The 27,087-nt window shown below is 36.9% G+C and overlaps 1 protein-coding gene across 9 annotated transcripts in view; it reads left to right on the forward strand.

Annotated features, from left to right (window-relative positions):
* EYA4 (EYA transcriptional coactivator and phosphatase 4) overlaps positions 1 to 27,087 on the forward strand; it is a 275,438-nt gene that overhangs the window by 197,326 nt on the left and 51,025 nt on the right. For 5 of the 9 annotated variants that reach the window (XM_078447329.2, XM_078447332.2, XM_078447331.2 and 2 more), the window contains exons 4-9: positions 7,934 to 8,058; positions 9,452 to 9,520; positions 18,737 to 18,829; positions 23,325 to 23,391; positions 24,661 to 24,803; positions 24,946 to 25,089. In XM_078447329.2, the coding sequence (XP_078303455.1) occupies positions 7,934 to 8,058; positions 9,452 to 9,520; positions 18,737 to 18,829; positions 23,325 to 23,391; positions 24,661 to 24,803; positions 24,946 to 25,089 (641 nt within the window). The remainder of the gene's footprint in view (positions 1 to 7,933; positions 8,059 to 9,451; positions 9,521 to 18,736; positions 18,830 to 23,324; positions 23,392 to 24,660; positions 24,804 to 24,945; positions 25,090 to 27,087) is intronic. The other 4 variants (XM_078447336.2, XM_078447333.2, XM_078447335.2 and 1 more) reach the window with 2 other exon arrangements.

Raw genomic sequence — 27,087 nt, forward strand, 5'->3', positions numbered from 1 at the left:
GATCTCAAGGGTAGAGCTACAAGCCCTGGAAAGGAAAGACTGTAAAAGTGTCCAGAGAACAGTGTGTTCATGGCTTTATTTGCTTTTACTCCAGGGCCTGAGGTCACCCTGGCAGACAGGTCACATGTGCTGCAAGCATTCATGCTGGCCTCAGGGACAGGCATGAGGTCACTGGCAAAGTGCAAGAACAGCTCCCATTATGCATGGACCATTTTCTTGATACTTGTTTCTAGGGGTCTTCTTTGACCTACATTTCCTCTTCTGTATAGTGGGACCCAGTTCTGACCATGTCTGGGAAAATGGGTTCATGATGGCCTCCTTCCAGGGCTGTCTGTTCACCTGATCAATGACATAATGGATCTACATCCACTGGAGAGGATCCACACCTCCCAATCTACTGCCAGAGGAGAAACTGGCATAGCTTTGCAGCTATGACAAGGGTTTCTTGGATTCTAATCTGAAACGTGTTGGTTTAAGATGGCCTGGCATTGTTACCTGGTGAGCTTTCTTCAGAATGTGGGAGCTGGTACTCAGTAGTGACATGCCGTGACTTTCATCTGATCTAAGTTGACCGAGTCGCTGTATCTTATTTTTTTCTTCCACAGTGGCTTTCTTTACCCATGCACAGCATCTCCCCTTTCCCCCTAACACATGAGTACACACACACACACACACACACACACACACACACACACAATTTCTTACTTGTTTGGGAGATCGAACACTGTACATACAGATATGAAAGCTTCCACACACATTCACATCAGAGAGCTGATCCTTGTTTCCCTCCACCTCTTCCCTTGCTTTCCACTGGCCTGCAAGTTCTCTGAAGACACTTTATGTATTCTTAGAACTGTCTCTAGCACATAGCAGATGTTCAGTGTTTTCTGAACTAGACTACATTTGACTCCAAGTGACTCAGACCACTTCATCTACATTTTTCCTATTCCTATCTTATTATTCACTCATTAGCACTCACTAAGTATCCTGCACAATTCTAAGTGTAGAGAAAAACACAAACAATGAATAAGATAGAAAATAATCCCTGTCCTAATGGAGCTAAGATGCGCATTATTTAAGTGGAAGCTGATGTTGTTACTCCTACTTTGCAGCTAAGGGGAATTAAGGTTTATATTAGGAAAGGAAGTGATAAGCAAAGCAAATGCTTGAACTCTTTCCTTAAATTCATTCTGGTGGTTACAAGGAAGATCAACAGCGTGAGACATATAGCTGGGCACACATATCGTCCGCTTTATGCAAAGAAAATAAGCTGGTATGATAGTGAATGTCCTTGAAAGTATTGGATGCTTTTGCACATTTCTTGGGTCATGAAGGATTGATGGAATCTCAGCCTATAGATTACCAGGATCTGTGCAGAAGGAATTATGGCTTCTGAGTTAGAGTAGACTCTAAAATACACAAATATAAAGCTTACTCCATCGGGTTTCAGGAGGATATTTCAGTCGGTTAGACACAAATTCCATTTATGCTACAGAAGAATTTCAGAAAAGGACCATGACACTAGTTGAATGTGACCTGCAATTCTTTATTTTTTAAATGAGTTTTTGTGTTTGTGGATAAATTCATTTTTTTTAATTGTCCAGATTGATGCTAGTATTCACATGGCCTTATGACATAAGGGCCACTAAAAAAAGGGTTGAAACAGACATCTTGGGGGCAGGAGGAGGGGGAAAGGGTCATCTTTAAAGATGGTGGTAACAAGTATAGATTTGGCAGAGTTGATGCTTGTATTGACCTCAGTAATTTTTGAAAACCATTCAGGATGTTTTATTGCAGGGTTATACATTCCTGATTGTGGTTTCACAGTGTGAAAAAATTAAAGTCACTTTGAAAAACGGGAAACATACAGTGTGCGACAGAAAGAACCTGGGCTTTGCCATCAGATAGACACAAGTTCGAATTCTAGTGCTGCCACGCTCTACCTACATGGTCTTGGGCAGGCCGTGTATCCTCTTTAAGCCTCAATTGCTTCACCTATAAACTGTGGAAAGTAATATGCATATCAGTGTGTTATTGTAAAGACCAAAGGAGAGAATATATAAGAAGTTCCAGGCATAGAATGCATCATACCATAGGTACTGAGCAAAAATGGTACCATTAATCATTTTCTGCTGTTAAAGTCTATGGTAAATTTTATATTTTGTATATTCCGTTTTACGCAAAGCAGATTTAAACAGAAACTGACATTTCAGAATTAAATTGATTACAGAACATGCAGTAGAAAGCACAGAAATCTTCTTGCTATATAGTGTGTGGTAGTAATGCACATCTATTCTCGAACGGGTATTTTAATTTTAAGAAATCTCAGCCCACTAAAGTGATTCAAGCAAAGAGAACTTATTGTAAAGATTCAGATAATTGCACTTTGGTTTCCTGGAAACTGGAATATAAAATACCAAGACCACTTTTGTTTTGCAGAAACAGCATAGTTTTCCTCCTCTCTTCAGTGTATTTGACTGTAATGTGCCTAAGTATGGTTTTCTTTTCCTTTGGCTCATTTGTTGTTCATTGTATTTCAAGGATCTGTGGGTTGGTGTTTCATCAAATTTGGAGAAATTTTGGCCATTACTTACTTCAGTATTATTCTGTTTCATTCTCTTTCTCACTTCCCAATAATACTACACAAGTTACTTATACTCAGTTTAATTAGTCTGCCCCAATTTTTGTCATGCTGCTCTAATTTAAGTAATTTCTAATGGCCCAGCTTCAGATTTACTGATTCTTTCTTTTGCAGTGTCTAATCTGCTGTTAAATTTATCCAAAGAATATTTTTATTTAATATATTATAATTTTTGTTCTAGAATTTTCATTTTTTTAATTTCCATTTCTTTTCTATATGCAATATAGATATATATGTATATTGCATATACATATTAATGTACATAAATCTGAGATATATATAAATATGTACAGATTATATATATAAATGTATTATATGTATATATAAATATATATGGCACACATGTATATATATGTGTGTGTATATATATATATATATGTATGTAACATATCTATTTATATGTATATACCTTGTGTGGGTATATATCTTTTCCTGTAAGTTATTTTATATATTTATAATAATGTTTAAATCCTTATCTGCTAATTCTAAAACCTGGGTCATAAACAGACCTGCTTCTGTTTACTATGTTTTCTCTTCGCTAGGGTTCACATTTTCCTACTTCTTGTTATGACTCAAAATATTATCCCTGTTTGGGATTCTCTCTCTCCCTCTCTCTGTGTCCTTCCCCTGCTTGTGCTCTTTTTCTTTCTCAAAATAAATAAATAAGCTTTAAAAATATTTATGGCGTTTTGAACATTATATACAAAACTCAGTAGAGGCTGAAGCATAGTATTTGTTTTGTTGTGTTTATTTCTCAAGTAGTCTAAGTAAGTCCTTGTCTCTGGCTGACAGTTAAGGTGAGGGTTTGAGCATTCACTTTCCCCTTAAGAGTTGAGTTGAGCAGGAGGGGAACTTCCAATCTCTTGAGCAACCATCATTCGAACTTCCAGTCTTCTGAATAACTATCATTTTGATATTTCAGTATTTGAACTGGAGCAGCATTGACTGAAGTTTCAGATATTTTTGGTTCATGTTTCAATCTAGTACTGGCAAGACGTTGTACCTGTAATTTGGTAAATGCACTCATCTATTCTAGTGTGTTTTGTTTTCTTTTTATAGATTTCTCAGTGTTTTCTACATAACTAATAATGTTATCTGTGAATTAGCAGTATTTTTTCTCTCTTTCAAAACTTTACCTCTTTTATTTATTTATTTTTGTCCTCTTATACTAGCTAATATTACCAGGCAAATGTGTTGAAATGGGAAAAACAGCTAGCTATCCCTGCCTTGATTCTGATCTTTAGGAGAAAAAACTCAATATTTTTTCATTAAATATGATAGATTTTTCAAGCATGGTCTTTATCAGATGTGAGGAAAATACTTTTAGTTTGCTGAGAGTTTGTATCATGAATGGATGATGAATATTGTCAAATGCTTTTTTTGTACTTGAAATAATATTCTGTTACTATGTTGAATTGCATTATTTGATTTCCAAATGTTTTTTAAGTTTATTTGTTAACATGAGAGAGAGAGAGGGGAGGGACAGAAAGAGAGGGAGAGAGAGAATTCCAAGCAGGCTCCACACTGCCAGCACAGAGCCCAGTGCAGGGCTTGACCTCACGAACTGGGAGATCATGAACTGAGCTGAAATCAAGAGTCAGATGCTTAACCCACCCACGCACCCCAATTTTCAAATTTTAAATAAACTTTTCATTCTTGGATAAAACCCACTTGGTTATGATATATTAATCATTTTATTGCTACATTTCACTTGATAATATTTTGTTAATTATTTTTATCTACGTTCATGAAAAATAGAGATCCGTATTTTTTTTTCAAAATTGTTTTTGTCAAGTTTTAAATGAGGGTAATCCTTTTCTCATACAATTGAGTGAAATGTATTCCCTCCTGTTTTTTTTTTTTTTTTCAAGAATTTATAACAGACTGAACTTTTCCTTAAATATTTACTAGAATTCACTAAGAAAACTATATGGCCCTAGAGTTGTTTTTGTTTGTTGTTTTGGGGTTTTGGGGGGGAAGGGGAAATGTTTAATTATGAATTCAATTTCTTTAACTGATAGAGGACTATTTGCATTTTGTATTTTTTATTGGGTCAGGTTTATAGGTTGTGTCTTTTAAGAATTTCACTGATTTTATCTAAAGTGGTGAATGCTTTGACACAATGTTCATAGTATGTCTTCATCATCCTTTATAATATTTTCGTATCTCTAACAGTGATCTTTTGGATTTGTAAATTGTCTCCATTATACATAGATTTTCTAGTTTAATTATTTATCCTCTTTATTGTTTCCTTTTATTTACTTTGGGTTTAATTTGCTTTTCTTTCACTAATTTATTAGTGTAGAAACTTAGGTCACAGATTTTAAACCCTTTTCCTTTTCTAATATAATCATATAGAGTTATAAATTTCTCATTAACTACTGCTTTATTTGCATTTCACAAGTGATTTGATGTTGCTTTTTTTGTTTTAAAGACTATTTTTTCTTCAGCTAAAGTTCCACAGCACAGTTGAGAGTATGGTACAGAGATTTCCCATATACCCTCTGCTCCAACTTGAATTCTCTTGACATTGACTTTTGAAGAGAAGGTTTTAATTTTAATAAACCCAGCTTATCATTATTTTTTTTTCATGGATTCTGTCTTTGGTGGTGTTTTCAAAACTCAAAGTCATTCCCAAAGTCATCTAGTTTTCTCTTATGTTATCTTCTAGGAGTTTTATAGTTTTGCATTTTATATCTAGGTCTGTGATCAATTTTGAATTAATTTTTGTGACGAGTATAGTGTAGGGTCTGTGTCTAGTTTGTGTGTGTGTGTGTGTGTGTGTGTGTGTGTGTCTAGTTTTTCCAGCTCCATTTATTAGAGAAACTGTCTTTACTCCACTGTATTGTCTTTGCTACTCTGTCAAAGATCAGTTGACTGCATGTGGGGTGATTTGATGTGTTTTCATTATTATTTTGTCCTGAGTATTTTCTACATTTGTTTCTACATTTATTTGTGATTTCTTCTTTGACTCATAGGTTACTTAGAATTGTGGGGTTTGATTTTCAAATATTAATGGTTATTTCATGTATTTTACTATTATTTTCTAATTTAATTCATTGTGGCCAGATACTATTCTCTATAAGGTTTAATTTAAAATATAATGATGCTTATTTTATTATACCTACCTTATAGTCCTTTCGATGGACATTCTATGTGCACTTGAAAATAATATGTATTTTTATAATTATTGGGTGTTAGTGTACTATATCAGTACAGTCAGTTATGGCATGTTGATGATAATGTCTACTTTTGCAGTTGGTTACTGTGGAGAGAAAGTTATTAAAGCTCCAAATATGATCATGGACTGATCAGTTTCTTCCTTTGACGCTGTTAGTTTTTGCTTTGTATGTTTTGAGGCTTGGCTAGTAGGTATGCACATCTAGGATTATTATATCCTGAAGGATTTATCATTTATTTCATTTTCTTAACTATCTCTTTGTATCTGCCAATACTGTTCATTTGGAGGGCCGTTTTGTGTGATATTATAGTAGCCCAAACATTTATGTAATGTTTATTATTTACATGTTATATTGTTTTCTGTCCTTGACCCTGAACCTAGTTGTGCCTTATCACGGTTCAAGTTCCCAGGGAACAGACTCTAACATGGAGATTTATGTGCCAGGAGTTTATTGGGTTGTGCTTTCAGTAGTAATACATTTGAGGGGATGAAGGAAACATGATTAGACTGAGAGACTTTGAACTTCAGTGTAGTTGCAACAAAGGTCTGAACTGATCTTCTGGTGGCTCTAGACTTGAGTGACCTTCAGGGTGTGGGAAGTATCTTTATACCCCTTCATGGCCAGTCAGTAGATGAGGGCTAAAGGAAAGAGTGTGATTTGGGGCAAAATGACTCTGGTTGAGATCAAGTCTTGGAAAGGAATTTAGTTGAGAACTAACAGTTGGTAACACTCCCAGCAGCTGTAGGAATGAATTCTGAGCAGTACACCATAGTATCACAGTGTATCTGTATTTAAAGTACTTCTCCGGTAGATCCCTAATAGTTGTCCTGTGTCTGTTTATTCCAATCTGACAATCTTTGGCTCTTCATTGGAGCATTTAGTCCATTGATATTTAGTGTAATCATTGATCTGGTTAGGCGTGAGTATGCTATCTTGCTGTGTGTTTTCTATTTTTCACATATGTTGTTTTTTCCTTTCTCTTTTCCTGGTCTTTGAGGTTAATCAAATTTTTAAATGTTTTATTTTAATTATTCCATTGACTTTTTGTTATACCTGTTAGTATTTTTCTTATTAATATTTAATATTGGGATTACTTGGTGTATCCTAAACATCTTATGCCAAATGAAAGAACCTTAAAAGAATATCATTTTGCCCCACTATCCTTTGTGCTATTGACACATATTTTACTCTTATACCATATTATAAATCGCATAATACAATGTTATAGGTGTTTTTTGTTTCAGTTGGCTGTCTTTCATGAATTAAAAGAAAAACAAAAGATAATCTTTGCATTTACCTATATATTTACATTTCAGCCACTCTTCATTCCTCCCTGTAGATCTGAGTTCTTATCTGGTATCCTTACTTTCAGCTGAAGGTCTTCAGTATTTAGTATAGGGTTGCATGTTGGTTATAAATTCTCTCAATTTTGGTTTATCTCCTGTGTTTCCCTTCTTTCATTGAAGCATGTGTGGCTTCTTTTGGACCACTGTGAAATTCTGCTCTTGTAGTTTCTGTTTCCAAAGAGGGTTAGCCTTTCAAGAGTCTCTGCTCAATTCCAACACATTCCCTGAAACAGAAGTTAAGTCAAGTCTTCTATTCCTGAATAGATACTAAAGTTGTAACAACTCTAACCCTCAGTCCTTAGGCTCAGTTTTAAGCTCTGGGTCCACAAGGTCAGCCAGAAGTTTCAGCTCTGGCTTTGAGTTTATACTTTATTTCACTGGTGCCTGGGGACATCAAATTTTAGGAGTCACATATTTTCAACATTTCTACATGTTTATACTGAAGATGATTAACATAGAAGGGAGGATAATCCATATCAACTCAAACAGCTAAGATGACAGAATCTGCTGTCTTCTGTACTTCATTATATACAAGAGTAAGATTACAAATAAACTAATTACGAGGCTCATTACCGTGGAAGTTTTATTTATTTCTTAATTGTTGATGGACTGTCATGTTCACCTGGTTAGCAAAGAAGTCTTAGCTATCGGTTTCAGTTCTTACTATGAGATTTCATGTGTGCTCGGTAGAATGATATATGTAGTTTATTAAGAAATTGTTGCTAAGATTTCAGCTTTCTCTCTGTTGCTTCCTGCTTTCCCAGGTCTATGGAAATGCAGGACCTAGCAAGTCCTCATCCTCTTGTCGGAAGTGGTGATACTCCTGGTAGCTCCAAACTGGAGAAAGCTAATCTCAGCAGCACGTCGGTCACCACAAATGGGACAGGAGGTAAGTGTACCACCCTGAAGAAACCCGGAATGACGTTTCAGTGTTCGCTATTATTCCACATGTGAGGGATATGCTAATAAGTAACCTTATTAGCAATAACCTAGCCAGTATTATATCCAAGGAATATATATGGCTAATAGGTTATTGATTATGCTGTTGATTTTATTGAAACTTTTACATCTCCTCGGTAGCTGGAAATTTTCGGAAAGAATAAATAGCCCTGAATAACATTTTAAGGGCTTTTAACAAAGCTTCCTTTTTGTATTTGCCCTTGTCAGTATTCGAAAAAAAAATACAGAAAATGTGACCGAAAAGATTTGCACTCTGATCTTGAGAGAGAGAGAAGAGAAAAGAAGAGAAGAGAAGAGAAATTATACTAGTTACACTAGTTTTCGGTTTAATTTCGAATTGTAGGGGAAAGGCTACCCCAATTCTTTCTTAAAAACTTTTTTCTTAAAAGTGGTTTGAGAATAGAAAAATATGCCTGCTGCATTTTCTTTTCAAAGAGAGTAATACCTAATGTATTTAAAATGAGGATAAAAATTTTTCATATATTTTCTCATTTGATTAACCTATAATTATGGCGAAGCATATGGTAACAATAATAGTCATTTCAAATATTCTGTCCTACTGATTTTATAGAATGCATTTAGCCATCATAAAATTTGGTCTAATTTTTGCATCAGAATATACAGAGATGACATATATACACACATATTATGTGTAAGCTACTTCTTAAATTATTCACCATCGTTTTTAAGTTTTATATATCTGTTTTAGTCAATAGGAGAAAAATTATATGAAATTTGTTTTAAAATATAAACTAATCATATTATTAGATAACATTTGCCACATCATATTTTCTTTTAAATTTTCAATAAGTATTTGTGAAACTGGTACACCTCTTCCCATTTATTTTAAAATAGCTGTGCAAGCTAAAAATTTTTTTTGTAAAGTTGTGTGCATTGCAACTCACCTGTATTTAATGATGTTTTACACCAAACCCTCTGTAGATTAACATTTTCCTTGTTGATAATGTTTATTTGTCTCTAAACATGCATCTATACTCTTAGCTTATTAATTGGAGGATTGCAAATTTGTAAGATTGTTCAGTGATGATTCCTGGTGCAAGAACATTTGTACTTAAACCTTAACTTGCGTACGTATAGTAAGATTTTTTAAAAGTCTGGAATCAAACCTTGGGAATTCACTAATCGTCAGGTATATATATTTAACCGAACTAAAACAGACCTGATAAAATAAAATGTAAAAGTCATACAGCGCAGGTATAATTTGGGCTAAAAGGTCAGAAAACAGTGCAAGCTTTGAAGACTATTCATGTACGCAGGGCAGGCATTCAGACAATGAATCCTTACGCTGTTCCTGTTCTCAGGGGACAACATGACTGTTTTAAACACTGCAGACTGGTTGCTGAGTTGCAACACCCCCTCTTCTGCAACAAGTATGAGAGATGATGGTACACTGCATGTGTTTGGGTGTGTGGTGTTGCCCTTCTGGTGTGCTTTCTGTCGCTATTTCTGTCTGCACTTCCTTTTTTGTGTTCGGTACTTGTAAAGAAAAAGGAGAGATAAACGTGACTTTTTGTTGTTTATGGATAAGTTGACCATGTTTTTTTTCTTACCAGCTAGTATTCTAATAGTAGATTCCTTAGATCAGTAGCCTTCTTCTCTGACATTTTTTATAATGTACAAACAGATGCATCTGTTGTTTTTCTAACTACATATCATTCGATTAAGTGGGTAATTCAGCACAGCACTCCTATCAATAAGAGCAGGTGAAGCATATTGTACATGTACACAACCTCAGTCATCGCCATAACCTACAGACTGTCTTTATTTAAATTCTGAACGTGGCAAAAAGATAGTTGCCATTATATGGACTTCAATAAATATTCCTATTAAAATACCTAAAGTAACATAAACATTTAAAATTCCACCATTTAGGGGCGCCCGGGTGGCTCAGTCGGTTGAGCGTCCAACTTTGGCTCAGGTCATGATCTCACAGCTCGTGAGTTCGAGCCCTGCGTCAGGCTCTGTGCTGACAGCTCAGAGCCTGGAGCCTCCTTCTGCTTCTGTGTCTCCCTCTCTCTGTCTGCCCCTAACCCACTCGCATTCTGTCTCTGTCTCTTTCAAAAATAAACATTAAAAAAAAATTTTTAATTCCACCATTTAAAGAATTATCAGTGATGAAAGCTGTACATTTAAAATTATAAATTAATATTAACTCTTACAATACATTGAACTATAGATATTTACTTCATATACATAAAATATATAAAAGTATAAACAAACCCTTTCTAAATCAAAAGTTAATACACTAACAAAATTAAAAACTAAAAGCAAAACTATAACACTAACATGAATCATCCAATATTAAGATTAAAAAGAAAACCTCCCTACCTATTGGAAATGTGCATTACAAGAAAGAAGTTAGGATAGGCAGTTTGGCTGGACCTTGCTGTGTCTCTGATTAAATCAAAATATATGACCAGTGAATGAAGAATACTCCGTTATGCCCATTATTTATATCTTTATAGTTCCGGCTTGAATTTTTTTTTGATTCCACACTTAAAATATACTTTCTTAAAAAATTTTTAATGTTTACTTATTTTTGTGAGAGAGAGAGAGAGAGAGAGTGAGTGAGTGCGCATGAATGGGGGAGGGGCAGAGAGAGAGGGAGACACAGAATCCAAAGCAGGCTCCAGGCTCCCAGCTGTCAGCACAGAGCCTGATGCGGGGCTGGAACTCACAGATGGTGAGATCGTGACCTGAGCCCAAGTTAGACGCTTACCCAGCTGAGCCACCCAGGTGCCCCAAAATATACTTTTTATACTTAAAAATATGTTGAAGAATTTAGTTTCTCTTAATTGTAGCTCAGGGGTCTCTTTCTGTAAAGAGCCAGATAGCAAATATTTTAGCTTTTATAGAACATACTGTGTTTGTTTCAACTACTCAGCTCTGCCATCATAACTCAAAAAGCAGCCATGGGCAATGCATAAATAAATTAATGAGATTCATTAGGTTCCAATAAAACCTTATTTATGGGTCCCAGTATTTAAATTTCATAATTGTCAAATCATAAAATATTCTAGTTCTGATGTGTTTTTTTAAAACAGTGTGTTGAAAAACATTTTTTTTTTAGCTCACGGCTGTTGTTCTGCTCTAAAATATTCATGTAACACGGACAGCTTTACCATAGTGAATGAGTACAATCAGTGTTTAGTGATTTAGATCTAGTCTCAACCAGAAACATTTTTCTAAGTGTTAAGCATCAGATTCTCCAAGTTCTTAGTGTTAACGTTCAGATTCATGTGGCCGTGTAAAAAAACGAGGACTTCCGTGCCAAGAGGAGGAGCACACTTACTAGCTGTGTCACCTTGAACAAGTTACTTAACCTCTCCAAGCTTCAATCTCTTTCTAAACAGGAGGATGATAATATTTCCTTGGGAAAGCTTTTGTTTTTAATTAGATAGTATATACAAATTGTTTGCCAATAAACATGAGTACATTTCCCTTTCTTTAATTAATAATTCAATTATAACTAGGCAACAGTTTTTAAGGAAGTTGAAAACATGCATCGTGTTAAAAGACTCTCCAGTGCTTTGTCACGTAATAAATTCTGCATTTAGAATGTGTAAACCGGCCAAAGAAGATAAACTTTTAGTAGTAAAATATTAGGTGTACTTTGATTATTAATGATACAGTCCTAGTGGCAGTTTGAGATGAAATTTATGAATTTATGGATTTTAATCACGTTGGAGTACTTACTGTATGGGTGTATGTTGGGTGTCTATAACACAGACAAGGATTTGGTGCATAATCTCTCCCATTGACTGTAATCTTGGAGTTTTTTGTTGGAATTGGATCACTGTAAAATTATAATGAAAGGAAAAAGCAAAAGCTAAGTTCGTGGCTTTTCAAAATCCTTCCATTAACTTTGAGATTTTCAAAAAGATTTTAATTGCATAGTTTTTACTAATATGAATAAATTCATAGTGTCACCTTAATATCCTACCATACTACATTGGTACTCTTTAAATGCATTACATTAGGGGCGCCCGGGTGGCTCAGTCGGTTGAGCCACCGACTTCAACTCAAGTCATGATCTCACAGCTTGTGAGTCCGAGCCCCACATTGGCCTCTGTGCCGACAGCGCGGAGCTTGATTCGGATTCTGTGTCTCCCTCTCTCTCTGCCCCTAACCCACTCGCATTCTGTCTCTGTCCCTCTCAACAATAAATAAACATTAAAAAAATTTAAATATATTACATTATCCTTGAAGTGATTTAAAATGCTTCAACACCGTAGTCTTAATTGTATAATTACATCTGCAGACTGATACCGGAAACTAATTTTCCTTTCAAACTTTTGTTGCTTATAAAATTGTTAAAATGTAGAAGTGTAATAAATGCGCTCATACCCTAGCATACAGACCAGTGGTCAACACACTTTTTCTGTAAAACGTCAGATAGTGAATATTTCAAGCTTGCAAGCTACTGTTGCACAAAAACAGCCATAGACAATGCATCAATGAAAGGCCTTGGCTGTATTCAAACACAACTTAATCTATGAATACTGAAATTTGAATTCAAAAAAATTTTCACAGGTCACAAATATTCTTCTTTTGATACTCTTCAACTGTTAAAAAATGTAAAAGCCATTCTTAGCGCACAGACTACACAGAAACAGGCCATGGGGAAGATTTGGCACGTAGGATGCAGTTTGCCCACTCCTGATACAGGGCTATACGTATTCTCTATATACTTCGTTATATGCATATTTAGGCATGTAAATGCATGCCAGTCATATGAAAAGGTACTTCCAGGTATAGGTAAGATTTTAATTTGCTTAATGGTGTCAAGATTCATGATTAGCTATACTTTACAAAAACACTTATGTCTGTTGGGATTGCTTAGGGTAGGATCAAAAAGTGGATTTTCACTTTCTCAATTAAAACATATCAAGTTCCTGTTATATGCCAGGTTCTGTGCTAGGAAATGGGAACCCAGTGACCTATAGAATGTGATATTGTCCAGCAAGGGACCAAAAGTCTAGCATAAGGAAACAGAGAAGAAAATAATGAGTGCATAATGTGTTCAAGGTGGGTACATAGCACAGGGAGGGAATATTTGATTATACATGGAGATTAAGAAGCTACTTTAAAGAGAAGGTTTGGGGGAACCAAAATTGGACATTCTGATCAGGTTTATAGCATTTTCTGTATTTGAAAACCTACATGTCGTAGGAAAGAATCTTCCAGATTTTTAAATATATAGGTGATTGACTCATGCAAGGGATTGGTTTCTGGATGTTCTGTGTTCGTGCAATAGAGCCATCTACCATTGTGGCTCTACTCTTTTTAGATTTTCTTTTTTGGAATGAAAGCCATACATTGCTTTGTCAAATTGTTTGACAAAATTAAACACTTTCTGGATATTTAGGAACGAAAGGTGCTTGGAGCTCATAGATTTTAAGGTGAATATATTGATACAGACGAACATAAATCATAGGCTGTACTAATTATTAAAACCGGTAGGCGATACTGTGTGCTCCCCTGTAGTGTTATAAATTGTACCTTCCTGATCTCACTGTGCCTGAAATTCTTTTTAGAACCTGTGCTGTCAGAAGGAGCTGTGGGTGATTTTGTGGTTCAGAAAGGAGGATATTTTGAGTTAACGTATAGATGTCTTTTAAAGGCAGATTTTGGAAGTGAATGTAAAATGTAAATTACTTGCATTACTTTCTCTTTCAAGAATGAAGTCTGCTATTACAACTAATGAACACCAACTTTGAATTTTTACAATAAAGCAGACTTTCTCCACAAATAATTAATGTACATTCATGTTGTACTTGAGTTCCAAAGATAATCTGAACAGGCAAGGTTAAATGTGCTTCAAAAATATGCATAGGAGGGTCTGGATGAAGGTTGAGGCATGAAGAGAGGAAACCAGTGTAGCCATAGCTGAAAGCTGACAAGAATCACATACAATCTTGATTTAATCCATAGATATCAATTATCTCTGAAGGTGAAAAATAAAAGCCAATTATACCAATATATTAAAATCAATATATTAAAATTATTTTGACTTTTTTCTTTTTTTTCCCCAGTGTTTCCAATGCTCTCTGAAAAAGATCCAAATTGTAAATGCATAACTAGTAGCGGGGTGCTGACAATACAAATATTTCTTGAATAATAAGTTCTGTACAAAGGGCTATCTATAGTCTCTCATTGCATTGTAAGAAAAACCCTGAACTACTGGATTAATCCTGGATCCTAAATTACTTATTTTGAACATACAGAAGGGCAAAAACCACAGTGCTCTTAAGGGCAGTAAAATATGATCATTATTTTTGATATCAAAACATTTGTAAATTTCATTTTGTTGAAAAATATGTCTATCTCTTATAAAAGATTGTCCAAGGGACGCCTGGGTGGCTCGGTAGGTTAAGCGTCCGACTTCAGCTCAGGTCATGATCTCACTGTTGGTGGGTTCAAGCCCCGCATTGGGCGTTGAGCTGACAGCTCAGAGCCTGGAGCCTGCTTCGGATTCTGTTTCTCCCCCCTCTCTCTCTGCCCCTCCCCCACTTGCACTCTGTCTCTGTCTCTTGAAAATAAATAAATGTTAAAAAAAATTTTTTTAAGTGTCCCTTCCACTTTATAGCATGTAATAATTGTGTACATTGTCCTGATAAGTTCAAAGCCCTATTGAACCTCTATGTTAATTTGAGAAAAATGAAATACAGTCAGAAAAAAATACATTTGAACATGACACTGAATATACACTGATAATCATTTGGAATGAGGATTTTGTGTGTTTTAGAAAACAGTAAGATATTTCATTGATGGCTATCTTTCTAGTAATGCCTTACACATATGTAACTAAAAAAATTTTGCCTGCCACTACAAAAGTATATAGTATATCAATTTCAAGTGCAGAAACAAAAGCAAGACAAAAAATGGAATACATTTCAAATATGTTTGGACCTTTATTGAAAATGACCTGCAGTGTTCAAACTTTATAATTAAAGTAGTGTTTTCTTTAGACGAGTTACCTGTTTTATTATAAATATTAAGATACTCGTTCATATCCTAACATCTTTCTAACCAACGAATCATATACGGAATATCCATTTCACTTCTCTTAAGTTTCCTGCCCCTGAAAAAGCAAATTATTGATCATTATTTGATGGTTTTTTTTAAAAAAACAAACCAAAATAACTGCATTTTACTTGAAGCTCAAGAGATGTTTGTTGATACCCACTTAACTTGAAAATACTTTATTTTCTGTGGTAGCGTAATTAAAGTTCCCTCTTTTCTCCTTTGTTCTTATCTGCGTATGAAAAATAGATGAGCATTAATGTGCAGTTTTTCCCCAAATGTTAACACCCATTTGTTGAGTGATTGCTTTAAAACCCATGCATGTTAGTACACTGAACATACCTTGACATTTACGCTTTACTTCATGTACTTTCTACGGATGCCTTTTCTCAGTAAAATGAAACTTCTCTGTCTGTCTTTGACTAAATGCAGACCTTTAAAATTTTAATGAGAGATGTTTCCACTATAATGAATGCAGCCACAAACTCTTTGTCTCCCTTTTCTTCCTTCTCCTTTGACCATCTGAAACTTTCAAATTGAGGACATTATAATCACTATCAATACAAAGTTGGGATCCACAGTAACATAACTAATCCCTGTGTCTGGCTCCTGGACTACTTTCATAGACCCGGCTCACGTTCTGATCCTTTCTCCTCTATTCACAAATATGTAATACCTTCTATTTTACAAGTATTATTTATAGATTTAGGAAATCAGCCAGTATTAGAATTTGGAAGTTTCGAGAGACTGTCTTCTTGTATGAGTTTTGAGGAAGGCTTCAGACTCTGCTTTTTTTGTCAGAAGTCACAAGTGGACATTGCATCGCAGAGAAAGCTTTACATCCATCTAGGTCACACTCTGGGTCATCATACAGATGAAAGGGATTCTGGATTAGTTAGTGCTTCCTGTCCGGCAGTAGGGTTTAGAATCTGGATTCCGAAACCATCGAACTCTAGCTCTTACTAGCTGTGTGACTATAGGAAAATTATTTAGCTACTGTGTACTTCAGTATCATTATCTGGAAGAATTAAGATGGTAATATTATCTACCTCGTATGATTGTCATGAGAAAGAAATGAGTTCATATCTGTAAGGCACAGCAACAGCACCCGGCATGGTTAAGTATCTTTGAAGTGTGTGCTGTTTTTATCTGCTTTCAAACTGGCTGCTCATTGTCTTTTATAAGATTTTGTGAGAAAGAAACAGAAACCATACTTTAGTAGCCTATTCCCGTATTTTGCAGTTTTCATTTTTCTTTTTTTTTTTTTTTTTTAATTTTTAGAGTTTATTTACTTATTGGGAGAGGGAGAGGGAGGGAGCACGCACAAGCAGGGAAGGGGCGGGGAGAAGGAGAGACAGAATCCTAAGCAGGCTCCACACCATCAGTGTGGAGCCCTGTGCGGGGCTCAGACTCACAAACTGTGAGATCATGACCTGAGCCAAGATCAAGAGTCAGATGCTTCACCGACTGAGCCACTGAGGTGTGCCTTGAAGTTTTCACTTTTAGCATAGTGTTCTTTCTTTTCTTTTTTTTTTTTTTTTTTGTAATGTTTATTTTTGAGAGAGAGAGAGAGAGAGGGAGAAAGTGTGAGTGGGGGAGCGACAGAGAGAGAAGGAGACAGTATCTGTATGAAGCTGGCTCTGTGCTGACAGCCGACGGCCCGACGTGGGGCTCAATCTCACAAACCGCGAGTACTTGACCTGAGCCGAAGTCAGACGCTTCACCGGATAAGCCACACAGGCGCCCCAACGTAGTTTTCTTAAGTATGCTGTCTAGGGGATAACCCCGTTCTTACCACTCTCCGAGCCTTTGTAAAGAGTCCCTGCTGGGAACAATTATGCCATTTTCATGCCTAAAGGAAGGCAGCTGGTTATGGTGGAGAGATTGTGGATGTAGAGCTAAAAAGACCTGAGTTCAGATCTTAGCTCCCTCCTCTCCTGCAGTAGAACATATGCAAGCTCTCGCGCCCACCCTTCAGCAGCTTCCTGTGGTGGAAAATGGATAAAGTGGTTCACATTGGTGGGAGTTGTTTTAACGATTAGCTACGTGTAATGGTCTAGCACATAGCAAGCTATTGATACATGATTTTGTAGTAGTAAATAATTTTGTTGTGTTAAATATAATTAGTAGTCAAGTATAATGTACATGGACTGCTCCACAAATCACTACTGTAAAGTATTAACCACCAGTTCATTATTTATCACCCTACAAGTAACTGGACACTAATTCTTAGATTATCGTTGCTATTGAAAAATAGGTCAACCTTACACTTCCTTTTTGCTGGGATAAGTAATCCAGATTCCTTTACTTCTTCTTTCCGACCTTTGCAGTTATCCTCTGAATCTTCCATCAGATCTTCATGATATTATTAAATCATGGATGCGAAATTAACCTCAGGGCTCACTGAGGGAGGGTCCGGTCCATTCTGTCCATGTGAAAAGAGAGCATAATCATTACTGCATGTTTCTCCATCAGTTAATTGCTTTTCTAACAGAGTAACTTTGCTGACTGGCTTGGTTGATGGGGACGCTCTGACCCCACTATTCTTTTGGTCACGTTTGCTCTTGGTTGGCGAGTCTTCAGTTTTCTTCTTTATAGTTTTCTGCTTGCTTCTAACTTCTTTCACTTTATCATCCCATTTATGACCAGGAAACCTAAGAGGTGTTAAATAGAAAATCATTTAGTTTATCCCCTTGCTGCTGTGATCTATGTAGCAGAGCGTTGCCCACGAAGGGAAAATATGGTGTGACAAAAACAGGTGGAGGCTTTTTCACGGCTCCCCTCCCCCACTCACTGCATCTAGTAGTGACAATTATAAATGCCAGCCTACATCATTCCCAAGTGAAGATTTTGGCCAAATACGCCACTTCAAAGTAGAAATAACACATTAAAGGGTTTTCAGAAGATGTACTTGCTGCTGTAGAAATTATCTCTGTCTCTCTGCTTAGCTCTGTAATGCAATAAAAATTGTTATACCATTAAAATAAAAAGCCCAACATCTTAAGACTCTTTATATTTTTTAGAGCAGAAATTTATTGAGTGCCTCATTTTCCACCCGTCACCGGAACAGGTCCATGGTTTCTGTATTTGCATTCGCCTCCATTGTCCTCTCAGGCAGTCAGTCTTTTTTTTTTTTTTTTTTCTTTTTAATATCTCCTCGGGAAGAATAAAATATAAGCTAGTAAATCTCTTTGTTATGATTTGGATGAAATGTGCTGAAGACTGACTGTGATTCCCTTTTTCTGTCTTGTGACTATAATCCCAGCGTGTGCCTAGGTGAGTTACAAATGCAGATAAGTGTACTGTCGGTTCCCTGTTCAAGGTGGACTGTCTTGAAAAACCGGATCTGAGAGAACTAGCTTAGGCAGAGGACTCTCATACTGAATCCTCTATAAATGCATGCCCACTTTCTAGAAGCTAAATTAACAAACCTCTCCTCATCGACTTCTCAAGTCTTCTCTTGCATGCCCATGGTAGCGTGAAACACCACTAGTGGAACAGTCAGCGTCTTTGATAAAAATTTAGAATTCAAACTCACATGTACTTATTCTTCTACATAGTGTCTCTCCTTGCAGTCAAAACAGAGCCTTTGAACAGCAGTGAAGCGGCCACCACCTCTGGAGATGGAGCCCTTGACACTTTTACTGGGTCAGGTAAAGCCTTAAGCTCACGTGTTGCTACGTACACATCGGGGTACATACACATGGTCGTCCTAGCGAACACGCGGCATAAATACCAAAGCGGAGTTTTGAGAATGCGGACTGTTACAAACTTAGCAAGAGGCTTACTTTTTTGAGAACTTACTGTCGCAACCCTGTATATTTTTAAAAAAATGCTGTCTGGAATCGTGTTGCTGGATTTTCAGTGGCCAGCAAGACAACCCTCTGACGTTCTTGTTAGAAATAGGCAGAGCTGGGTCCCTTTGTAATTATTTTATACAGTGTTTAATTTGATAATTAGGTTGTAATAGTTGCCTTTGTTCCCTTAACTTGTCCATTTAAATGGCATTAAAAACCCCCTTCTCTCCCAACATTCTAGATGTAAAACTATCCATTTGATTCCTTCTAAATAACCTTGTTTCCTCTCCGGGTTTAAAAAAATCCTCCTGTGTAAGCAGCTGAGTGACAAGTATTAAAGGTTAATGGGCTGCAGGAAGACACATGCTGGTTGCATTAGAACCCAGCCTGAGAGCACTACTTTGACTCAGTGCTTCAAAGAGAACAATAGCGTGTCTTTAAACGTCAATCCCTTTAAATATAAATACCTGATAACTCCCAGGTGGGCCCAAAGGACTCGCATTAAGTTGACTTCATTAAAGATTTTAAGTTCCGCTACTTTGTTTAATTTATGATCCGGTGAAAGGATTTTTTTTTTTTTTTAAACCTGAGGAGGAACTTGAATAGCACAAAGATGAACAGTAAACCTAGAAGAGTATCTGTGGTAATTACATCTTGATTCTGTTATTCGACTGTAAGATGTCTTATGTTTTATCCGTATGCTCACGTACAAAGGTTTTATGTGAAAAGAGTTGAGGTATATCCTTGAGTCTAATATCACTGTAGCATGCATTTGATTTTTATAGATACAGATGATCCCATTTCATTTGTTCACACGCTGATCGGGGGCAGTTACCATGTATTCATATAAATAGTAGTACCCCAGACAGAGAGAGGTAATAATTCATACAGTCTGCATAGAAACTCACATGTGCTAATCTGTATCCTTTCTAGCAATTCACTTGCCTCCCAGGAGATAGATAGGTACCAGCTTACTCTAGCATTCTTTATTGTTCACCTGCCATATCCCTTGTAAACTTTTTGCAGAGCGAATGCTTCTGAACACATTTTTAGGGAAAGGAACGGAATCACTAATTGCTGACATCGTCAAATAGTATACCACCAGCTAATTGAAAGCTAAGTGACAAAATCGTACAATGGTAGCTCCAGAAAGAATTATGGAGGTCTCTGATCTGTTTTATAGGCGAGAATACAGAGGCACAGATAAGCTAAAGGTGGTTAAGGCCAGACCGGTCCAGGCCTCCCAGCTGGTCACTGGTATAAATGAGTACAGAACAGTGTTCTGATCAGTCTGGCCATGACTTCTGGAAGACTTCATTGGAAAATACAGAACTGGAAAACAAAAGTGCTGTAAACAGTCATCCTGTCTAAAATTCAGTCACATTATCTTTACAAATAGTTTGCCAGTTTTCATTTAAGAATTATCCAGGGCTGTGCTGTCCAGTCGTCACTGGCCATATGTGGCTATTTAAGTGTAAATTATTGAAAATTTGGCTTTAAAAGTAAAAATTGTGTCTCTTGTCACACCAGTCACATTACAAGCGTTTAATAGCTGCATGTGACCTTTTAGTGGCCACCACGTTGAACAGCTCAGATATAGAATATTTCCAGCACCACGGACGAGGTTCTTTTGGACAATGTTCCAGGTCAGGGATTCTCAACAGCAGTACTATTAAAAATTTGGCTAACTTTTTTTTTTTTTAGTGGAAGATCTGTCATCTGCATTGTTAGATGTTCAGCAACACCCCTATCATCTATCCCAGAATGGCAGTATGACAACCAAAAATGTCTCCAGACATTTTAAATGTCCCCCAGCAGGCAAAATTCCTGCCTACCCCCCTACCTCACTCCCCATCTGCCACTCCATTGAGAGTCACTGATCTAAGGTGTCACAGTAATTAGAGTAACACCTTAAAATTGTTTGCATCACCCTCTGAGAACCTGGTAATATTGTATAGAAATTTGTTGTAATTAATTCTCAGGACATTTTGAAAACAAGCAGGTTCCTTACTTTTATGTGCAGCGATGATGAAGTATAATGAGCTGAGTGCTTTGGGTAATGTCTCTTAATTAATTAAATGACAATGGGGAATAAAAGGAAAGTCTCCCAGATCTGTACACGGTATCTCCAGAAACCCTACTGGAGACGAGACTGCCCTGTGGAGAAACGGACTTTACTTTGGTCAGCATAATCTCACCCCACTTTAGCCACATTTTGTTGTTTCTTGTTATCTGCAGATCCATGAGTTAGAATACATATGTCAATTTTAGTTAAGAAGCACCAGCTCTCCAAGTTTTATGTGAACGTGTCAGTTTTCTGAGCCAACGGTTTTGCATTCTGTTTAGAAAGTGAATATAAAGACATTACTATGACATTTCAAAGGTTGAGTCTTGACACTGGCATGGGTACATTATTTTCATGATTGTCTAGATTCATTCATTCGAGGGAGGAAGCATCCTGTATATTCAGATTCATTCAGATATATGGGAGGTTTTGTTTTGTTTTGTTTTTTTCCTGAAATAATTTTGCTCTTCAGCTCATTTTATAAAAGCTGCTGTGGTGAATGGTTCTTTTCATTATTTGATGTCCCTTCGGAAAAGCCTTGTGATCTATAATCTTGAGAAGAACTGATTACTGCAAAGTCTTGAGTGTGCCAAAGCACCGTGTTATAAATAAGACACAAAAACACATGGAGTTATGCCTCATTTAACTCTATTTTTGCCAAACAGAGCGTTCACTATTGTGAGCTAATTAATCACACTGGATTTCCTGTGGAATAACACTATTGCTATTGTGTAATATACATTTAGTGCCTGTGGTGTGGTAAAACAACAACAACAACAACAACAACAAACTTGTTCTCATGAAATTGATTTCAAAGGTTTAAACATGAAGAGACATTAACATGAACACATCAACACATTAACATCCTACACAAGGCAGCCTAATGCTAATGTCTTTATGTTAATACATAAGTAGAAAATAGTTCATTGGTCCATTTATTTTCAAATACGTATGGCTAGTTCACTTAAAGTTTGCTTGGTAGAACACAACACACCTCTAGTCATATTCAATGATTTTCCAAAATGATTCATAGTATCTTTGAAAACATACTTCCTGCATGATTGCTATGAAAACTATAATATACTTTCCATACTCAGAGCTTACAGGCCAAATAGCATTTCACATATATTCAATCCTACGTGTTTATGAAATGACAGATCACAAGGGTACTTAATAGCATTTGGATATGGAAATAGATCATGTTTCATAAAATAGTTAGCAACCTAAACCTATTTGTCACTTTTACAATTCTAAGAGTTTAGCTCCAGTATTATTATGAACAACTTAGAAGGGACATAGTACTTTGAAGTATAACCATGATTGATTAGACTAAACTAATTCCAGCGCTGCCTTGTGTACTACTTTAATCTTTTTGAAAAGTGAATGAACAGCAGATGGCCTAATAAAGACACTCTGTGTGCTTGCCCAGTATGGATTGGCTCTGAGGGACCTGCCTGAACACTTTGGAGCCCATGTATTCGCAATACATCTGTCTTAGTCAAGGCAGATGGTTAAAGGAAAGAGAAACTTCCAAACTTCTGAATGTATTCCAGTTTGGGACGAAACGTTAATAGGACCCAACATTCACCTTGAAGTTCTTCCCAAAGGCGTACTCTCTGTGATAGTTGAGAATATATTTGTAAATATGATGGCTGCCGTACCTTGCAAACGTGCTTCTTAAGAAGTGGTGCGTTATCACTCACGCTTTCTATCCATATTCCAACTACTAGTTGAAAATCTCGGACTCGGCATTTCTCACTCCTCCTGCGATTGGTACAAGGAGAGGAAATAGAAAATGATAGTGTTTTACAATTTCGAAACGCAGCTTGGGACTTCACGTTTTTCTTAAAATTTTAGTAGAACAAATGTGGAGGAAGAGCAGTACGTTGCTGTCATATATTTGGAATTTAAAACATACAGTTTGTAAACTTTAAAAATGGACTTTTACCTCGTGAGAGCTTGAGTACCTGTAATCAAAGATAATTATTCATACGTATTAATACAAAAGAGGAGGCTACTGATGCGAGAGAGCAGAAGAGTGACAGAGAGGAAGGGTTTGTGACAAGAATGAATTTCATTCTCTTACAACACACTTGAAACCGTTCAATTAGGATGAAATGTTTAGGCATCTGTCTCTGTTTAGAAAATGAGATTTTTCCGTGTAGAAAGTGTGTGAATTTTAAGAAACATCTCTTTAGCACAGTAACGTCTTCAAATTGGTTTGTTCCTTCTAGTGAAACATATTTACGAAGCAACTTTTTTTGCACTGGTTTTTGTGTCTTACAGTAATTACTAGTAGTGGCTACAGCCCCAGATCAGCGCATCAATACTCCCCACAGCTATATCCTTCCAAGTAAGTGGTCAATAGATTCTTTCAGATTTGCGAGAATTCTCCGGGGTTAACTTTATTAATCTGTATTCACACAACATAACTTGAAATTGGGATACATTTATGTCCATCTACATAAATGTGTTATAGAAAGATAGCTGAATAGATAGACACTTGGATAGACTAGTTGGCTGGATTAGACCTATAGATAAATATCCTGTACAAATCTAGAAATAGAGAGATACTCATGTTCTTCCGGACAATTTCCCTTAATTCTGGTTATTTATATACCATGAGGAAAGGCATCAAGCTCAAACCAGAACACACTGATTTCTTAATGAACATGCAAAAAATGCTGAGTAGCTTAAGGAAACTCTAACGAGATTGCATTTTATTCAGACATTAGCACTCCATAATTTGTTCGATCGTTACATCATTTTCACTGGATTTCAAGTTCTAAAAACCGTATTTTTGAATAACATGCTCTATTGTTTTTATAACAAAAGTAGTCAGCTTATTGAAGACAACGGTAGACACGTCATGCTGAGCAATGTTAAATGTATATCTGAACTCCGTTATAATCAGCCAGATATGTTAAGAGATTGGATCCATGACTCCCACACATTTAAATGTTATTTTCTGTAGCAGCTACAGAAAATAACCTTAAACAGGGGCTGGTGTTTGGCTCTCCATTTGGGAGCATTCTGTAAAATTGGCATGATAAAGGGAATGGCATTCCATTTCTTTTCAGGAAGCAGCTGTCTCCCTTTTTCCTTTCTTTCCTTCTTCATTTTTTTTTTTTTTTTTTTTTTTTTTAAGATTTCCAGTTCAGGGTAGAGAGTTCTTGGTAGGGCTTTTGATGACTCTTGTATCCATTGCATAACATTAGTTCACTCCTACTGAGTAGAAGTATACTCAGGAGCATATTCACTGGCCTGTACTCCACTTCCCTTGTCTGCACATTAACTGGAGTACGATTTCAGATATAAACAAGAATTACAGACCCGGAAGACACTTTAGATATAATATCTGATCCCAGTTTCTCATTTCGTAGGTGAGGTGCAGGTCTTTAGGGAGTTGAAACTATTTGTCCACAGTCATGAGACTGATTTGTCGCCGAGCCTGGGCTCCTGGCATTCAGACTCTTTCTTGTCCTTTCCTTGTTGTTACAATTGTATTGCGGATAAAGAAGGGCATTACCTCCTGGCTATTGTAAGGTTTCACTGAATCTAAGCTGTCTGAATTAATGTGCAGTCTTTGTTGCCACAGTAATGCTATTTTTCTGATATTTAGGCCCTATCCACACATTCTTTCTACACCAGCAGCTCAAACAATGACTGCCTATGCAGGCCAGACTCAGTATTCGGGGATGCAGCAGCCAGCCGTCTACACAGCCTACTCACAGACAGGACAGCCCTACAGCCTGCCCACTTACGGTATTTCACATCTCCTCTCTTTTCCTTTGGTTATGAGCGGGCAATCCTGCTGGCCAGTGGTTATATATTCTAATGTAAGCTACAACTCAGAAGTAGGGTCATCTGACTAATGAAATGCTTTGCACATGCATTTCCCAAACAGATCTGGGCGTGATGTTGCCAGGGATCAAGACAGAGAGTGGACTTTCACAGACTCAGTCCCCGTTACAGAGTGGGTGCCTCAGTTACAGTCCGGGGTTTTCTACCCCCCAGCCAGGCCAGACGCCTTATTCTTACCAGATGCCAGGTGAGTAGCCACACAGGAAACGTGTTATATGAGGATGAATTCCTTGACCGAGACTCCTTGACTTCAGACTAAGAAGATGCATCCAGGAAAATGGTGGTTTTTTTCTTTTCTTTTTTTTGACGTTTATTTATTTTTGAGACAGAGAGAGACAGAGCATGAACGGGGGAGGGTCAGAGAGAGAGAGGGAGACATAGAATCTGAAACAGGCTCCAGGCTCTGAGCAGTCAGCACAGAGCCTGACGTGGGCTTGAACTCACAAACTGCGAGCTCATGACCTGAGCCGAAGTCGGACGCTTAACCGACTGAGCCACCCAGGCACCCCCATGAGAATGGTTTTAATTGGCACTGCTGTTCACATCAGGAAAGACAAATACGAAGGAAAAAAACGCAATGACAGTAATTGAATATACATCAAGCAACGTGCCCCGTGCCAAATTTAAATACTTAATTTAAGTTGCATAAAACTAGGCCCAAGCAAAGTAGCCTCCAAGTCATGCCAGTCACACATTTGGCATCTACTTAAGTGACATTCACAGATTCATGACAGTACTCTTTACGTACATAATGATGTTCGATTATCTTTAAAATTGGGTTAGCACTTTTCTAAGTCCTATGTACCATTGAATGATTGCGGATTTTATTCCTTCCTACATACCTTTTGATTAACACTATATTTCTTAATAGGAATATTTATATAATTTGCACCTCCCCCCGAAAACAATCCTCCATATACAAGTATTTAATTTTGCTTCTATGTTTGATCAGTACATAGTAGTTGCAGAAAGAATTTTAGTGGCATAGGAAGACATTAAAAGCTTGTTTCCATCATTTTGTCCATAGTGTTAGTGATACATTTGGGGCTACAAGAACATATTTTAATCAACTACTATTGAAATTTCAGTTCATCGACTACAATGAAATTAATTACTTAGACCTTTCTAGCTAAAGTGGCAGATCTCTTTTTACCTAGAATGTAGGTAGAAATATAGTTACACACAGTCGAAAGCCACAGTGAGCCACTCAGCTTCAGTTAGCAGTATTAAAGTGACCATGAATACATTCTCGTTTACCCCCTAAAATGCTTTCATATTAGGTATTCTGGGCCAGGTCAGTTTGTGGTAATTACATAATATTATAATTACGATGATAAAACAAATAATCAGGGGCGCCTTGATGGCTCAGTCATTTAAGGGTTCAACTCGATTTTGGCTCAGGTCATGATCTTTTTTTTTTTTTTTAATTATTTTTTTTAATGTTTATTTTTGAGACAGAGAGAGACAGAGCATGAACGGGGGAGGGGCAGAGAGAGAGGGAGACACAGAATCGGAAGCAGGCTCCAGGCTCTGAGCCATCAGCCCAGAGCCGACGCAGGGCTCGAACTCACAGACCACGAGATCGTGACCTGAGCTGAAGTCGGACGCTTAACCGACTGAGCCACCCAGGCGCCCCTCAGGTCATGATCTTAACGGTTCGTGACATTGAGCCCCGCATTGGGCTCTGTCAGCGCAGAGCCTGCTTGGGATTTATTCTCCCTCTCTCTCTCTCTCCCTCCCTACCTCTCAAAATAAATAAATAGATATTAAAAAGTAAGAAAACAATCAGCTGTGTCAGTAGTCTTTAATTTTACTTCTTCACAGGTACGTTCCATAGGACATGTATTTTTTTTAATGTTTATTTCTGAGAGACAGACATGCAAGAGCGGGTCAGGGCAGAGAAAGAGGGAGGCAGAGGATCCGAAGGGGGTTTTGCTCTGATAGCACAGAGCCCTACGTGGGGCTCAAGCTCAAAAACCGTGAGATCATGACCCAAGCTGAAGTCAGAGGCTTAACCGACTGAGCCACCCGGGCACCCTTCCATAGGACATATTTTTTAAAAAATAATCTTTAAATTGATATTACACTTGCTTTTCCCTAATTTAAAAAAAAATAATTAAGCTTCTGACCTTGTAGTAAACTTCTAATTTAAAAAAAAAAATTAATGTTTATTTATTTTTGAGAC

The sequence above is a fragment of the Panthera onca genome, chromosome B2 (assembly GCF_046562875.1).
Source record: "Panthera onca isolate mPanOnc1 chromosome B2, mPanOnc1 haplotype 2, whole genome shotgun sequence".
Taxonomy (NCBI): domain Eukaryota; kingdom Metazoa; phylum Chordata; class Mammalia; order Carnivora; family Felidae; genus Panthera; species Panthera onca.